Source organism: Felis catus (genome assembly GCF_018350175.1).
Source record: "Felis catus isolate Fca126 chromosome D2 unlocalized genomic scaffold, F.catus_Fca126_mat1.0 chrD2_random_Un_scaffold_45, whole genome shotgun sequence".
Taxonomy (NCBI): domain Eukaryota; kingdom Metazoa; phylum Chordata; class Mammalia; order Carnivora; family Felidae; genus Felis; species Felis catus.
In genome coordinates, this window is record NW_025408508.1 from 28,146 (window position 1) to 46,650 (window position 18,505).

The 18,505-nt window shown below is 41.4% G+C and overlaps 1 protein-coding gene across 14 annotated transcripts in view; it reads right to left on the bottom strand.

Moving 5' to 3' along the window:
- The window catches only part of LOC109501251, a 72,767-nt gene that overhangs the window by 6,919 nt on the left and 47,343 nt on the right, over positions 1-18,505 (bottom strand). For all 14 annotated transcript variants that reach the window (XR_006593441.1, XR_006593450.1, XR_006593449.1 and 11 more), the window contains one exon: positions 576-714. Coding sequence is in view for 1 of the 14 variants with exons in the window: in XM_045051537.1 (XP_044907472.1) it covers positions 576-603 (28 nt within the window). In the remaining 13 variants the exon portion in view is untranslated. The remainder of the gene's footprint in view (positions 1-575; positions 715-18,505) is intronic.

Here is an 18,505-nt window from a genome sequence, read left to right on the forward strand (position 1 = left end):
CTGGTCCTGAACAAAAATGACCTAATTGCTGGGTGACAAAACAGTGTGATGCGATTGAAACCTATAGGACAGTGTAAGTGGATCCAGAGTGGATCCAGGTATTAAAGTTATTAATGATGGTACCTTCCCTCTTCTGCCCCCAAAACATGACACAATGTGTGGCAAGCACTTAGGACAGAAAGGAAAATGCAGGTTACGTTACAAAAAGCAAGGTAGGAAGGAAAGGTCCAATTCTACTGAATGCATTGGGCAAAAATACTCTGGAACCAGTTCCAAAAGAAATACAATTATCTCTACTGGCTGCCATGTTCTCCCATACAATCCGGTCCTTGTGACAGTTCTCACATGAACATCTTACTTTTCTAAATTTTTTTTAACGTTTATTCATTTTTTGATAGAGACAGAGTGCGAGTTGGGTAGGGCCAGAGGAAGATACAGAATCCAAAGCAAGCTGCAGGCTCTGAACTGTCAATACAGAGCCTGACATGGGGCTGGAACTCATGGACCGTGAGATCATGACCTGAGCCAAATTTGGACGTTCAACCGACTGAGCCACCCATGCGCCCCCATCTTACTTTTTTGTAGGCACTTTTCTTTGTTCATAGAATTCTTCCAGGGTATGTGCTTTCTCCTTCAGCTGTTTGACTTTCGCTTCCTTTGTGGCTTTCACAGACCTCAATGTGGCACGCTTGTCTTCCAGGGCGTTTTTATTTTCTGGAAAAAAAAAAAAGGTGTTTTCTTCATAAACGTGCACATGACCTGAGTCTTGATTTTGGTGACAGAAAAAAGACAAGAACCCTGAAGGCATGAAAGTATTCTTTCTCTTACCAATGCAAAGCCATTGCCATCATATGGGGATATCTCCCCAACAGAAAATATAACTTCTAGTTGACAGTTATTGCACCTCAAGGCTCTTAGCTCTGCATCCTTGAATTCAACATTTGCATCGTGTTGTTAAGGCAGATTTGAGGAAAGACTTTCACGGAAAACTGAACACACAACAATTTGTACCTCACAAGCAAGATCGTGCATTGCAATCAACAAACACTAGAGGCATGAATATAACTAGAAGACAAAGATGATGGAAAATAGTTCATGTCTAACAACTCATGGCTTTCTTAGTGGTGTATGTATGTATGTATGTATGTATGTATGTATGCCTGTTTATCCCCCATTCACGTTGAAAATTTACTATTCAGCATTCAGAGAGAAAGAGACTATTGAGCACCTGGGTGGCTCAGTCAGTTGAGCATCAGATTCTTGATTTTGTGTCAGGTCATGATTGTAGGATCATGTGATCCAGACCTGTGTTGGGCTCCACACTGAGTGTGAATCCTGCTTAAGATTCTCTCTCTTTCCCTCTGCCCCTCTCCCCCACTTGCATGCCCCCTCACTAAAATTTAAAAAAATCATAAAGCATAATTTAAACATATTTTTTAAAGGCAAAGGATTATACACTTTGGCTATCACCCTTTCTCTCTCAACTATATTTGGGTATTTTCTACATATCTTGGAGGGCAGAGTTGAATGATGTGATAATTACCGAGTTGTGAAAGTAAAAGATAACTCCTAGTCCTTGAAATAGCAAATCTCATCTTGGCGGTCCTAGTAAAATTCCAGCTCATTGGTCAGAAAGAGTTTTGGCTCCCAGAGGCCCGCTGTCTACTGTGGTAAATGGCAGGCAAAGTGCTGTGCTCACTTCACCCAATGAACAAAAACCCTCCAAATCCAAATTACGGTAAAACTCAGCAGCCAACTCTTAACCACTTCCTGATTCTTCACATTTCTTTCTCTCTCTCTGAGTTTGCAAGGTAGCAAGTGCACTTTGAATGGTGTCATTTAAAATTTCATTAAAGTGTGTGCCTGGGAGGCTCATTCAGTTAAGCATCTGACTTCAGCTCAGGTCGTCATCTCATGGTTTGTGACTTTGAGCCTTGTGTTGGACTCTGTGCTGACAGCTCAGAGCCTGGGGCCTGCTTCGGATTCTGTGTCTCCCTCTCTCTGCTCCTGTCTCTCTCTTTCTAAAATAAATAAATAATTTTATGTTTACTTGTACTCAACAAGTACAAAAAGATAGAGATCATACCGTGCAAAGTTTCAGACCCCAATGCTATGAAACTCGAAATCAACCACAAGAAAAAATTTGGAAAGATAACATACATGTAGACTAAAGAACATCCTACTGAACAATGAATAGTGGAATGCAAGCTGCTGCAGCCACTCTGGAAAACAGTATGTAGGCTCCTCAAAAAGTTAAAAAGAGAACTATCCTACGACACAGCAATTGCAATACTAGGCATTTATCTAAGGGATACAGGTGTGCTGTTTTGAAGGGACACATGCACCCCCATGATTATAGCACCACTATCAACAATAGCCAAAGTATGGAAAAAGCCCAAATGTCCATTGATGGATGAATGGATAAAGAAGATGTAGTGTGTGTGTGTGTGTGTGTGTGTGTGTGTGTGTGTGTGTGTGTGATGGAGTATTACTCAGCAATCAAAAAGAATGAAATCTTGCCATTTGCAACTACATGGGTGGAACTAGAGGGTATTATGCTGAGTGAAATTAGTACTCAGAGAAAGACAAATATCATATGACTTCACTCATAGGAGGTCTTTGAGACACAAAACAGATGAACATATAATGGAAGGGAAACAAAAATAAAAACAGGGAGTTGTCCAAAAGAAGTGCACACATAAATATGGAGAACAAACAGTGGGTTTCTGGAGGGGTTGTGGGGGGGGATGGACTAAATGGGTAAGGGGCACTAAGGAATCTACTCATGAAATAACTGTTGCACTATACGGTAACTAATTTGGATGTAAATTGTAAATAATAAAAACTAAAATTAAAAAAAAAAGAATGAATGGGCGAACCAAGAAGTTAAAGGGAAAATTAAAAAGTACATGGAAGCCAATAAAACTGATAACACCACAGTCCAAAACCTCTGGGATGCAGCAAAGGTAGTCATAAGAGGAAGTTTAGCAATCCAGGCCTTCCTAAAGAAGGAAGAAAAGTCTCAGATACACAACGTAAGCTTATACCTTAAAGTAATGGAAAAAAGATCATCAAATAAAATCCAAATCTGGCAGAAGACAAGAAATGATAAAGATTACAGTAAAAATCAATGCTTTCAAAACTGAAAACAAAAACAAAAACAAACAACAACCCCCCCCCACACAAACAGAAGAGATCAATGTAACCAGAAGCTAGTTCTTTGAAATTAAAAAAATTGATAAACCACCACCCAGTTGGATCAAAAAGTATAAGGACCCAAATAAATAAAATCAAGAATGAAAGAGGAGAGATCACAACCAACACAGCAAAAATACAAAAAAGAATAAGAGAATATTATCAGCAATTATATACCAATAAAATAGACAATCTGGAAGAAATGGACAAACTCCTAGAAATATACAAACTATGAAAACTGAAAGAGGAAGAAATAGAAAATGTGAACTGACCCATAACCAGTAAAGAATTGAATTAGTAATCAAAGATCTCCCAAAAAACAAGAGCTCAGGGCCAGATGGCTCTCCAGGGGAATTCTACCAAACATTTAAGAACGAGTTAACACCTATTCTCTTGAAGCTGTCCCAAAAATAGAAATGGAAGGAAAACATCCAAACTCTTCCTATGAGTCGGCATTACCTGGATTCCAAAACTAGACAAAGATCCCACAAAAAAGTAGAAGTATAGACCAATTTTCATGATGAACATGGATGCAAAAATCTTCCACAAGATATTAGCCAACCAGATCCAACGATACATTTAAACTTTATTCACCACGACCAAGTGGGATTTAACCTGGAATTCAAGGCTGGATCGATATCCACAAAATAATGTGATTCATCACATCAGTAAAAGAAGGGACAAGAACCACATGATGCACTCAACAGATGCAGAGAAATCATTTGACAAAATACAGCATCCTTTCTTGATAAAAGGATTCCACCAAAAAACTTAAATGATCCATGAATTCAGCAAAGTGGCAGGGTATAAAATTAATGCACAGAAATTAGTTGCATTCTTGTACACAAACAAAGAAGCAACAGAAAGAGAAATCACAGAATCGATCCCGTTTACAATTGCACCAAAACCCATAAAATACCTAGGAATAAATCTAACCAAAGAGGTGAAAAATCTATACACTGAAATCTATACAAAGATTATGAAAGAAATTGAAGATGATAAACACACAAAAACGAAAAACATTCCATGCGCCTGGATAGGAAGAACAACTATTGTTAAAATGTCAATAGTACCCAAAGCAATCTACATATTTAACCGAATGCCTATCGAAATAACACCAGCATTCTCCACAGAGTTACAACAAATAATCCTTCAATATGTGTGGAACCAGAAAAGACCCCGAATAGCCAAAGCAATCTTGAAAAAGAAAACCTAAGTAGGAGGTATCACAATCCTGGACTTCCAGCTGTATTACAAAGCTGTAATCATCAAGACAGTACAGTACTGGCACAAGAACAGACACTCAGATCAATGGAACAGAACAGGAACACAGAATTGGACCCACAGATGTATGGCCAACTAATCTTTGACCAAAAGAAAGAACATCCAATGGAATAAAGACAGTCTCCTCAGCAAGTGTGCTGGGAAAACTGGACAGTGATATGCAGAAGAATGAGCCTGGACCACTTTCTCACACAAAAAGACACTCAAAACGGATGTAAGACCTAAATGTAAGATAGGCAGCCATCAAAATCCTCAAGGGGAAAGCAGGCAAAAGCCTCTTAATGTTGGCGTCCACATCTTCTTACCCAACACATCTCCAGAGGCAAGGGAAACAAAAGCAAAAATGAACTATTAGGACCTCATCAAAATAAAAAGCTTCTGCACAGAGAAGGAAACAATCAGCAAAACTAAAAGGCAACCAACAGAATGGGAGAAGATATTTGCAAACGACATATGAGATAAAGGATTAGTATTCAAAATCTATAAAGAACATACTAAACTCAACACCCAAAAAACAAGTAATCCAGTGAAGAAATGGGCAAAGACATGAGCAAACACTCCTCCAAGGAAGACATCCAGATGGCCAACCGACACATGAAAAAATGCTCAAAGTCACTCATCATCAGGAAAATACAAATTAAAACCACAATGAAACACCCCTCACCTCTGTGAGATGGCTAACATTAACAACGCAGGCAACAACAGATGTTGGCGAGGAAATGGAGAAAGAGGAACTCTTGCACTGCTGGTGCACTGGCTTGCACTGCTGGTGAAGCTACTCTGGAAAACAGTACGTAGGTTCCTCAAAAAATGAAAAAGAAGACTGTTCTACAACCCAGCAGGTGCACTAGTAGGTATTTATGCAAGGGATACAGATATGCTACTTCGAAGGGACATGTGAACCCCAAAGTTTATAGCAGTACTATCAACAATAGCTAAAGTATGGAAAAAGCCCAAATGTCCATCAATGGATGAATGGATAAAGATGTGATATCTATCTATATCTATCATCTATCTATCTATATCTCACATGTCAATATATATCACATATCATGTGTGCATACATACATACACACACACACATACATAGTATGTCTATGTGTGTGTGCATGTGTGTGTGTATACATATACATACATACACACGCCATGGAATATTAGCCATCAAAAAGAATAAAATCTTGCCATTTGAAACTACATGGATGGAGAGCCTCCTGGGACCTAACACTAACCATAAACATAACCCTAACCATAACCCTCACCCTCTAGCACATGAAAAGTAAACCAGATCCACAACCACACACGTGCCCTCACTTCAGCCCTCCATGGAATTAACAACATTGGTGTCGCTTCGGCCTTAGCAACTTCCCTGGACCGAACCCTTACCCTAGCTAAGTGTCTATCCCCATGGAAACCCAATTCCAAAGTCTGACAACAGCACGCACACGGGTTCAAGAATCGGTGCAACAATACTCGGCATGGAACATCACCATTTCTTTTGGAAGGTGTGATTGCAGCTGCATGAAAGGATTCCTGAGGCCCATTCCAAGGGTGGCCCAAACATCTCTCTGGCCTTGGATCTTATGAAATGATACTGACCGGCACGCTCCCTCATGTACTCTACTCAGCCTTTCAGGGAGACAACTGCACTGTTGTGGGTTCAGTGCCTGGAGCCTCCTGGGACCTAAAACTAACCCTACCCGTAACCCTAAACATAACCCTCAACTTACACCTAACCCTATCTCTAATTAAACTCTATACTTGACCCCCACTTTCTCTAGGGCCCTCAAACAGCCCTCAAGGGAGATCATGAGACTGGAGTCGCTTCAGCCCTGTCGACTTCCTTGGACTGAACCCTAACCCTAGCTAAGGCTTTCTTCCCATGGGGACCCAATTCTAAAATCTGGCAACAGCACCCACAAGGGTTCGAGAACCAGTGCAAAAATACTCAGCATGGAACGTGGAACATAACCATGTCATTTCAAAAGCATGACTGCAGTTGCACAAGAGGATTCCTGAGGCCTACCCGAAGGGTGGCCCATACATTTGCCTGGCCTTGGAAACCAAAGACTAATCCTGACAGGCACCCTCCCTTGTGTCCTACACTCAGCCCTTCGGGGAGACAATTGTTCTGCTGTGCGTTCAGTGCCTGGAGCTTGCTGGGTTAGGACCTAACCCTAACCCTAATCATAACCCTAATCGTAAACTTCAACCTACACCTAACCCTATCTCTAACCCAAACACTACACTTGACCCGCACACTCGCATGGGCACTCAATTCAGCCCTCCAGCGAGATCATGAGACTGGAGTCTCTTCAGCCATGGCCACAACGCTGGAACGAACTCTAACCCTAGCTATGGCTCTGTATGCATTGGGACCCAATTCAATGTCTGACAACAGCTCTCACACTGGTTCAAGAATTGGTCCAGAAATAGTTGGCATGGAACTTGGAACATCACCATGTCACTTCCAAAGCACGAGTGCAGCTGCACTGGAGGAATCCAGAGGCCTACCCAAAGGGTGGACCATACATTTGTTTGGTCTTGGAACCCAAATATAAAGACTGACGGGCACCCTCCCTTACAGCCCTGAGTGTAAGGCTCCCTACACTCAGCTTTTCAGGTTGACACCTGCTCTGTTTGGGTCAGTGTCTGGAGTCTCGTGGGACCTAAACCTAAACCTAACAGTAACCCTAACCATAAATATCACCCTACACCGAACCCTATCTATTTCATTAAGTCTACACCAGACCCACAGCTGCGCATGTGCCCTGACTTCAGAGCTCCATGGAATTTACAACACTGGAGTTGCTTTGGCCCTGGTGACATTCCTGGACCAAACCCTAAACCTATCTAAGTGTCTCTCCCATGGGGAAACAAGTCCAAAATCTGACAATAGCACACACAAGGGTTCAAAAACAGGTGTAGAAATACTTGGCATGGAATATATATCATCACCGTGTTATTTCCAAACCATAACCCTAACCGTACCCATAACAATTACCCTCACCCTACACCTACCCCTATATCTAACCCTACCCTACATTGAACCATACCCTCCCATGTGCCCTCAATTCAGCCCTCGAGGGAGATCATGAAACTGGAGTTGCTTTGGGCCTGGCGACTTCCCTGGACCAAACCCTAATGCTAGCTAAGGCTCGGGGACCCAATTCCAAAGTCTGACAACAGTACGCACACGGGCTCGAGAATCAGTGAAGATTTACTTGGCATGGAACATGGAACATCACCATGTCATTTCCAAAGCGTGACTACAGCTGCACGAGAAGCTTCCTGAGTCCTACACGAAGGGTGACACATAAATTTCTCTGGCTTTGGAAGTCAAAGGCTAATCATGACTGGCACCCTCCCTTGTGTACTCCACTCAGCCCCTTGGGTTAACACCAGCTCTGCTGTGGGATCAGTGTCTGGAGTCTTCTGGGACCTAAACCTAACCCTAATCCTAAACATAATCCTTACCCTACACCTAACCCTATCAACCTCAATAAGCTACACCAGACACATAGCCACGCACGTACCCTCACTTCGGCCCCTCATGGAATTCACAACACTGCTATGGCTTCTGCCATGGTGACGCCCCTGGACTGAAACCTAACCCTAGGAAACAATAGCTGAAAAATGCCCTAATTGGGGGAGGTAACAAACATCCACATCTGGGAGGCTAGAGAATTCACATCGAAATGAACAAAATCAGGCCAACATCCAGACATATTGTAAGCAAACTTGCAAATTACAGTGACAATAAAGAAAAACTCTTAAATGCAGCAACACAAAGAGACCTTCACTTAGAAGGGAAGACCCATAAGGCTAGCTACCAGATTTCTGAACAGATACTTGGCAAGCGAGAAGCAAGTGACATCACATATTCAAAGTGCTGAATGGAAAAATCAGCAGCCAAGAATACTCTATCCAGCAAGTCTATCATTTAGAATGGAAGGAGACACAGACTTTCCCAAACAAAAACTAAAGGTGTTTGTACCACTAAACCAGTCCTGCAAGAAATATGAAGAGGGACTCTTTGAGTGTAAAGGAGAGACCAAAAGTGACACTATAGAGGTAAAAGACACAAATCAAGTAAAACATGAATATTTTTGTAAAAAATAGTTAAGGAACTCAGAGATATGTATTTGAAATATAATAACATCTACCAAAAACCTGGGGAGGAGAAAATAATGGGTTCCAAGGTAAATGACCATCAGCTTAGTACAAACTGCTAAACGCAGAAGAGGTTATATACATAACCCAGCAGTAACCATATATCAGAAACCAGTCACAAATATGCTAAGAATAAAGATAAATAAATTAAAATACTTCACTAAAGAAAATAAGCAAAACATGAAAGACAGAAAAGAAAGGATCGGAGAAAATCATTAGAAACCACAAGAAAACAGGTAATATAGTGGCAATACATACATACATAGCAATCATTTCTTTAAAGGTAAATGGAATGAACGCTCCAATCTAGAGACATAGGGTGTAAGAACGGATGAAAAAAAAAAAAAAACTAGAGTAGCAATACTTGTATCAGAAAAAATACACTTAAAACAAAGTACATAACAAGAGACAGAGGAGGACGTTATATAACAGTAAAGGGTACAGTCCAAAAGGAGATATAACAACTGTAAATATATCCCACAATTAAGTGGGATTTATTCCCAAGCTGCAAGGGTGGTTCAGTATTTGCAAATCAATCAATGTGATACAATATATCAACAGGAGAAAGGATAAGAACCATATGATCTGGGCACCTGGGTGGCTCAATCCTTTAGCAGTCCGACATCAGCTCAGGCCATGACCCCATGATTCGTGAGTTCAAGTCCCACATCGGACTCTGTGCTGAAAGCTCAGAGCCAAGAGCCTCCATCAAACTCTGTGTCTCCCACTCTCTTTCTGCCCCTTCCCTGCTCACACTCTCTCTCAAAATTAATAAATGGTAAAAGAAAAGAACCATATGGTCATTTCAATACATGAAGAAAAAGCATTTGACATACTACAACATCCATTCATGATTATAACCCCCTAAAGTAGGTTTACAGGGAACATACATCAATGCAATAAATGTTTTCTATGAAAACCCTGAAGCTATAATCAACCTGAATGTAGAAAATCTGGGAGCTTTTCCTATAAGGTCAGGGAAAACACAAGGATGTTTACTCTTACCACTTTTAATAAACATAGCACTGGAAGTCCAAGCTATAGCCAGCAGATAAATCAAACAAAATGAAACGAAACAAAATGAAACAAAACAATGTAAAGTAAATTAAAGTAAAATAAAAGAAAAGAAAAAAAAAGAAAAGAAAAGAAAAGAGAAGAAAAGAAAAACTAATCCAAATCTGGAAGAAGTGAATCTTTCACACTTTGCAGATTACATGACACTATATATAGAAAACCCTAAAGAGTCCACCCAATACCTGCTAGAAGTGATAAATGAATACAGCAATGTCACTGGATACAAAATCATTGTACAGAAATCTGTTGCATTTGTAGACAATAACGAAGCAGTAGGGAGAGAAATTAAGAAAACAGTCCCATTTACAGTTGTACACCAAATAATAAGGTATCTATGAATAAATCTATCCAAGGTGGTGAGCGACCTATACTCTGAAAATTATAAAACAGTGATGAAAGAAATACAAGATGACACAAAAAATGGAAGGATATTCCATACTCATGGATCGGAAGTACAAATTTCATGGAAATGTCTATACCTCCCACAGCAACTGACACAATTAATGCAATCGCCATCAAAATAGCAACAACATTTTTCATAGAATGAGAAGAGTCCTAAAATTTGTACAGAACCACAAAAGACCCAAATCTTCAGAGTAAACAACCTTTATGTGAAGTGATAATTATGGATGGAACTATGCCTGATCTTCTGCTCCAAAACACAGTAGTCAGCCTAAGCATTTGAACAAACGTTAGACATATCCCAACCAAGGATCATTCTACAAAATACATTCTACAAACGTACCCTCAAAACTTTGCAGGTTATGAAAAATATGGAAAAATCTAAAAATTGTCATGGCCAAGTGGAGCCGAAGGAGACAGGATGACTGTAATGTGCCAGCTGGGATGAGTCTGGGACAGAAGAGATTAAAACCGAAGCAATCTGAATACAAATATAAAGTTAGTTAATACTACCATATCTCTTTGAGATATTGTGATCACGTATCAACTTAGAGGACACCAATAGTCAGAAAACACTCTGATGTATGTGGAGACTCAATAATATCTTCCCAATTTTTCTGGTAACTAGAAACCCACCACGATTGAAAAGATTATTAGTAATCATGGTTTTATGTTTTCAACACCTAATATTATATGACTAGTTCTAGTATTAGTTAATAGTGATGGCCATGTACCTATTCTTGTTGTTCTTACTATTGCTTAATTTAAATAATAGCATTCATGGTACAGAAAACTGAATGCATGATATACACTTCATAGAAACATCCACTTTACATATTTTAAGATAATAACGTATGTATACACCACTGTATTATGTGGTATGTAAATTAAGTTTTTTTAGGATCTTGAATGAACATGTCATTAAATGGCTTTCCATAAAGGCGGTTATCCTAGATAATGAATGATACTCAGATTTTACAGGATGTACTTCACATCATGCCTGAACAGTGTCCAAAAAAGAAAACATACGTACACATGGCCAGATGGATCATTGTGACTGGCTCACTTATTGTAAAGAATCCTTGCTTTAATATTTTCACGCATATTTTTATCAGGAATACAAGAGAATGAAATATTTCCAAATCAAAGAGATGTTCAAAGTCTGGAAGAATGATAGGGTGTTCAAGGGGTTTCAGAAGGAAAAGATGTGACCATGAAGTGGCAGTCACAGGCAAGCAGGTTTCTCTTGTCCACTTTGACGGGTTTTCATGAGGGGATGTCCATCACAGCATGTGATCTGCAAAAGGGTAAGACCCAGAAGTACCAGAGGGAAAGACACGCTTTAGGAAGAGGTGACTTGGAAAGGGTGCTTCTGTGCCTAAGTGATGGCTCAGCAACCTGGCTGGGTGTCCCTGGGTCAAAGATTTCAGGAGGCCAGCAGTAACCTAGACTCACAAAGATCTTAGTAACATACATCAATATAATTTAGAGTCACAAAAATCTTAGAGCCACAGAGTTGATCTTCATCTATGATTAGGAGATGGTCACAGGTTTACAGGATATGATCATCAGGTCGGCAGTAGATGGCTAAAATATTATTTAGGGTTATGTTTTTAATAAAAAATTGATGTGCAAAAATATGGGATTGGAATGTAAAGAAAACTCACAGGACCATCATGGAGTTACTTACGTTAAGGCCTCATGTCACTAACCCTAAATTCATTCCTGTAGGAATGTAACCTTTAACTAGTCAGCAATGAAATTCCTAGTCATTGCTGGAAATTTAACTGATAGACCCCTGCCATTGCTTCAGGGAGGAAATCTTGCCTAAATAAGGTATTCCATGCCACTAAATTTGTTTTAAGTTTATTTATTTTAAGAGAGAGAGAGAGAAAGAGAGCACATGCAAGGGAGGGGCAGGAATAGAGGGAGAGAGAGAAGCCCATGACCACGAGGTCATGATCTGAGCCAGGATCAAGACTCGGACACTTAACCAAGCGATCCAGACCCCGAGAATGTGGAGTTTCAAAGGTTACAGGCTTGGCTGGGATACAGCCCTGAGGGCACTGGCCTAATCCTTGAGAGAAGGCAGCAAACTACTTACAGGCAGATGGTATGGAAACAGTGACCTGTACATCGTCTGGTGCACACAGTGGGGAGATTATACACTCATCATGGAGAGCATCCCTGAGAGGCAGTGTTCACAACAAGGGGACAAAGGAGCTAGGACAGAGGAGGTGTGTGGGACCATTTTCCTCCTCTTCCCCACAGCATAAACACAGAGCCATCTGCTGGAAACAATGTCATCCCCACACTGGCTGCCTAACATGCTTACACCAACCCCACATTCCTGTGCTCTGGTGAGACTGGCCTTCTAGGTCAATCAAGCTTGCCTCAGTCCCAATGGAGGTGTCCCCTTCCCCCAGAGACCAGCAGAAGCCCACGACCACACCACCTCTCTTGACCAGACAGTTCTGCAGAGCTTCACTTTGAGTGGCAGTCATTTCAAGTCTCATTTAAGAAGCAGATCGGAGCTGACCTAGATAAAACTCAGCACATTCTGGCCAAGGACCATACATTGTCCATACAACTGGCCTGAAGGACAGTGCAGCCAGAACACAAAACAGTGTATGCAACACACACCAAAGACATTCCCTGATATGTCAGGCCCTGGACACTAGATGACCTCCTTTTCATAAAGCCATTCATCTCGCAGGCAGCTAACATAATGAACTTTTGTAACACAGAGAAGGCAAATAGCCAAAATGCCAAGACAAGAGGAATGCATCCCAAATGAAAGAACAAGATAAGGTCATGGCCAGAGAAATGGAAGGAACACTTCCAAACTCATTCTATGAGGCCAACTTGGCCTTGAGTCCAAACTGGACAAAGACCCCACCAGAAAGGAAAACTACAGACCAATTTCCATGATGAACCTGGATGCAAAAATTCTCAACAAAAAGCGAATCGGATCCAACAATACATACAAATAATTATTCACCACAATGAATTGGATTTATTCCTGGGATGCACCACCAATTCAATATCTGCAAATCAACTGATGTGATACATCACATTGATAAAAGAAAGGATAACAACCATATGATCCTCTCAATAGATGCAGAAAGAGCATTTGACACAATGCAGCATCCTTTCTTGATGAAAAAAAAGCAGTCATGAAAGGAAGGATAGAAAGATCTTGTCTGAATATCAGTATGTCCAGATACGAAAGTCCCACAGCTAATATCATCTTCAATGAGGAAAAACTGAGAGCTTTCCCCCTAAGGTCAGGAACACGACTGGGATGTCCACTCTCACCACTGTTATTCCACAAACTGTTGGAAGTCCTAACCTCAGCAAGCAGACAACAAAAAGAAATACAAGGCGTCCAAATTGGCAAGGAGGGTCAAACTTTCCCTCTTCGCAGACATGATACTTTCCAAGGAAATCCAAAAGACTCCATGGAAAAACTGTTAGGACTGATACTGGAATTCAGGAAAGTCTCAGGATATAAAATCAATATACAGAAGTTGACTGCATTTCTATACACCAATAATGAGTCAGCAGAGAGAAATCAAGGATTGATGTACTTTACAACTGCACTGAAAACCATCAAATACCCAGGGGTAAACATAACCAAAGAGGTGAAAGATCAGTACACTTAAAACAATAGAGGGGTGCCTGGGTGGCTCAGTTGGTTAAGTGCCGACTTCGGTTCAGGACATGATCCCTCACTTGTGGGTCTGAGTCCCGTGATGGGCACTGTGCTGACAGCTCGGAGCCTGGAGCCTGCTTCAGAGTCTGTGTCTCCCTCTCTCTCTCTTTCTGCCCCTCCCCTGCTCATGTGCTCTCTCTTTCTCTCTCTCAAAAATAAACAAACATTAAAAAAATAAAGGAACAGAAGGGAGAAGCGGCAAGATGGCGGCTTAGGAGGACGCTGGGCTCACCGCGCGTCCTGCTGATCACTTAGATTCCACCTACACCTGCCTAAATAACCCAGAAAACCGCCAGAGGATTAGCAGAACGGAGTCGCCGGAGCCAAACGCAGACGAGAGGCCCACGGAAGAGGGTAGGAAGGGCTGCGAGGCGGTGCGCGCTCCACGGACTGGCGGGAGGGAGCCGGGGCGGAGGGGCGGCTCGACGGCCAAGCAGAGCCCCCGAGTCTGGCTGGCAAAAGCGGAGGGGCCTGACGGACTGTGTTCCCACAACAAGCGCGACTTAGCGTCTGGGAGGTCATAAGGTAACAGCTCTGCTCGGAAAGCGGGAAGGCTGGAGGACAAAGGGAGGGGGAGCTGCTGAGCCCCCTGACGACAGAGCTCAGCTTGGTGGGGAACAAAGGCGCTCGCCAGCGCCATCTCCCCCGCCCATCCCCCAGCCAAAATCCCAAAGAGAACCAGTTCCTGCCAGGGAACTTGCTCGCTCCGCGCAAACACCCAACTCTGTGCTTCTGCGGAGCCAAACCTCCGGCAGCGGATCTGACTCCCTACCGCTGCCACAGGGCCCCTCCTGAAGTGGATCACCTAAGGAGAAGCGATCTAAGCCTGCCCCTCCTGCCCCCGTGCACCTTGCCTACCCACCCCAGCTAATACGCCAGATCCCCAGCATCACAAGCCTGGCAGTGTGCAAGTAGCCCAGACGGGCCACACCACCCCACAGTGAATCCCGCCCCTAGGAGAGGGGAAGAGAAGGCACACACCAGACTGACTGTGGCCCCAGCGGTGGGCTGGGGGCAGACATCAGGTCTGACAGCGGCCCCGCCCACCAACTCCAGCTATACACCACAACACAGGGGAAGGGCCCTGCAGGTCCTCACCATGCCAGGGACTATCCAAAATGACCAAGCAGAAGAATTCCCCTCAGAAGAATCTCCAGGAAATAACAACAGCTAATGAGCTGATCAAAAAGGATTTAAATAATATAACAGAAAGTGAATTTAGAATAATAGTCATAAAATTAATCGCTGGGCTTGAAAACAGTATACAGGACAGCAGAGAATCTCTTGCTACAGAGATCAAGGGACTAAGGAACAGTCACGAGGAGCTGAAAAACGCTTTAAACGAAATGCATAACAAAATGGAAACCACCACAGCTCGGCTTGAAGAGGCAGAGGAGAGAATAGGTGAACTAGAGGATAAAGTTATGGAAAAAGAGGAAGCTGAGAAAAAGAGAGATAAAAAAATCCAGGAGTATGAGGGGAAAATTAGAGAACTAAGTGATACACTAAAAAGAAATAATATACGCATAATTGGTATCCCAGAGGAGGAAGAGAGAGGGAAAGGTGCTGAAGGGGTACTTGAAGACATAATAGCTGAGAACTTCCCTGAACTGGGGAAGGAAAAAGGCATTGAAATCCAAGAGGCACAGAGAACTCCCTTCAGACGTAACTTGAATCGATCTTCTGCACGACATATCATAGTGAAACTGGCAAAATACAAGGATAAAGAGAAAATTCTGAAAGCAGCAAGGGGTAAACGTGCCCTCACATATAAAGGGAGACCTATATGACTCGTGACTGATCTCTCTTTTGAAACTTGGCAGGCCAGAAAGAATTGGCACGAGATTTTCAGGGTGCTAGACAGAAAAAATATGCAGCCGAGAATCCTTTACCCAGCAAGTCTGTCATTTAGAATAGAAGGAGAGATAAAGGTTTTCCCAAACAAACAAAAACTGAAGGAATTTGTCACCACTAAACCAGCCCTACAAGAGATCCTAAGGGGGACCCTGTGAGACAAAGTCCCAGAGACATCACTACAAGCATAAAACATACAGACATCACAATGACTCTCAACCCGTATCTTTCTATAATAACACTGAATGTAAATGGATTAAATGCACCAACCAAAAGACATAGGGTATCAGAATGGATAAAAAAACAAGACCCATCTATTTGCTATCTACAAGAGACTCATTTTAGACCTGAGGACACCTTTAGATTGAGAGTGAGGGGATGGAGAACTATTTATCATGCGACTGGAAGCCAAAAGAAAGCTGGAGTAGCCATACTTATATCAGACAAACTAGACTTTAAATTAAAGGCTGTAACAAGAGATGAAGAAGGACATTATATAATAGTTACAGGGTCTATCCATCAGGAAGAGCTAACAATTATAAATGTCTATGCGCCGAATACCGGAGCCCCCAAATATATAAAACAATTACTCATAAACATAAGCAGCCTTATTGATAAGAATGTGGTAATTGCAGGGGACTTTAACACCCCACTTACAGAAATGGACAGATCATCTAGACACACGGTCAATAAAGAAACAAGGGCCCTGAATGAGACATTGGATCAGATGGACTTGACAGATATATTTAGAACGCTGCATCCCAAAGCAACAGAATATACTTTCTTCTCGAGTGCACATGGAACATTCTCCAAGATAGATCATATACTGGGTCACAAAACAGCCCTTCATAAGTTTACAAGAATTGAAATTATACCATGCATACTTTCAGACCACAATGCTATGAAGCTTGAAATCAACCACAGAAAAAAGTCTGGAAAACCTCCAAAGGCATGGAGGTTAAAGAACACCCTACTAACGAATGAGTGGGTCAACCAGACAATTAGAGAAGAAATTAAAAAATATATGGAAACAAACGAAAATGAAAATACAACAATCCAAATGCTTTGGGATGCAGCGAAGGCAGTCCTGAGAGGAAAATACATTGCAATCCAGGCCTATCTCAAGAAACAAGAAAAATCCCAAATACAAAATCTAACAGCACACCTAAAGGAACTAGAAGCAGAACAGCAAAGGCAGCCTAAACCCAGCAGAAGAAGAGAAATAATAAAGATCAGAGCAGAAATAAACAATATAGAATCTAAAAAAACTGTAGAGCAGATCAACGAAACCAAGAGTTGGTTTTTTGAAAAAATAAACAAAATTGACAAACCTCTAGCCAGGCTTCTCAAAAAGAAAAGGGAGATGACCCAAATAGATAAAATCATGAATGAAAATGGAATTATTACAACCAATCCCTCAGAGATACAAACAATTATCAGGGAATACTATGAAAAATTATATGCCAACAAATTGGACAACCTGGAAGAAATGGACAAATTCCTGAACACCCACACTCTTCCAAAACTCAATCAGGAGGAAATAGAAAGCTTGAACAGACCCATAACCAGCGAAGAAATTGAATCGGTTATCAAAAATCTCCCAACAAATAAGAGTCCAGGACCAGATGGCTTCCCAGGGGAGTTCTACCAGACGTTTAAAGCAGAGATAATACCTATCCTTCTCAAGCTATTCCAAGAAATAGAAAGGGAAGGAAAACTTCCAGACTCATTCTATGAAGCCAGTATTACTTTGATTCCTAAACCAGACAGAGACCCAGTCAAAAAAGAGAACTACAGGCCAATATCCCTGATGAATATGGATGCAAAAATTCTCAATAAGATACTAGCAAATCGAATTCAACGGCATATAAAAAGAATTATTCACCATGATCAAGTGGGATTCATTCCTGGGATGCAGGGCTGGTTCAACATTCGCAAATCAATCAACGTGATACATCACATTAACAAAAAAAAAGAGAAGAACCATATGATCCTGTCAATCGATGCAGAAAAGGCCTTTGACAAAATCCAGCACCCTTTCTTAATAAAAACCCTTGAGAAAGTCGGGATAGAAGGAACATACTTAAAGATCATAAAAGCCATTTATGAAAAGCCCATAGCTAACATCATCTTCAACGGGGAAAAACTGAGAGCTTTTTCCCTGAGATCAGGAACACGACAAGGATGCCCACTCTCACCGCTGCTGTTTAACATAGTGCTGGAAGTTCTAGCATCAGCAATCAGACAACAAAAGGAAATCAAAGGCATCAAAATTGGCAAAGACGAAGTCAAGCTTTCGCTTTTTGCAGATGACATGATATTATACATGGAAAATCCGATAGACTCCACCAAAAGTCTACTAGAACTGATACATGAATTCAGCAAAGTTGCAGGATACAAAATCAATGTACAGAAATCAGTTGCATTCTTATACACTAACAATGAAGCAACAGAAAGACAAATAAAGAAACTGATCCCATTCACAATTGCACCAAGAAGCATAAAATACCTAGGAATAAATCTAACCAAAGATGTAAAGGATCTGTATGCTGAAAACTATAGAAAGCTTATGAAGGAAATTGAAGAAGATTTAAAGAAATGGAAAGACATTCCCTGCTCATGGATTGGAAAAATAAATATTGTCAAAATGTCAATACTACCCAAAGCTATCTACACATTCAATGCAATCCCAATCAAAATTGCACCAGCATTCTTTTCGAAACTAGAACAAGCAATCCTAAAATTCATATGGAACCACAAAAGGCCCCGAATAGCCAAAGGAATTTTGAAGAAGAAGACCAAAGCAGGAGG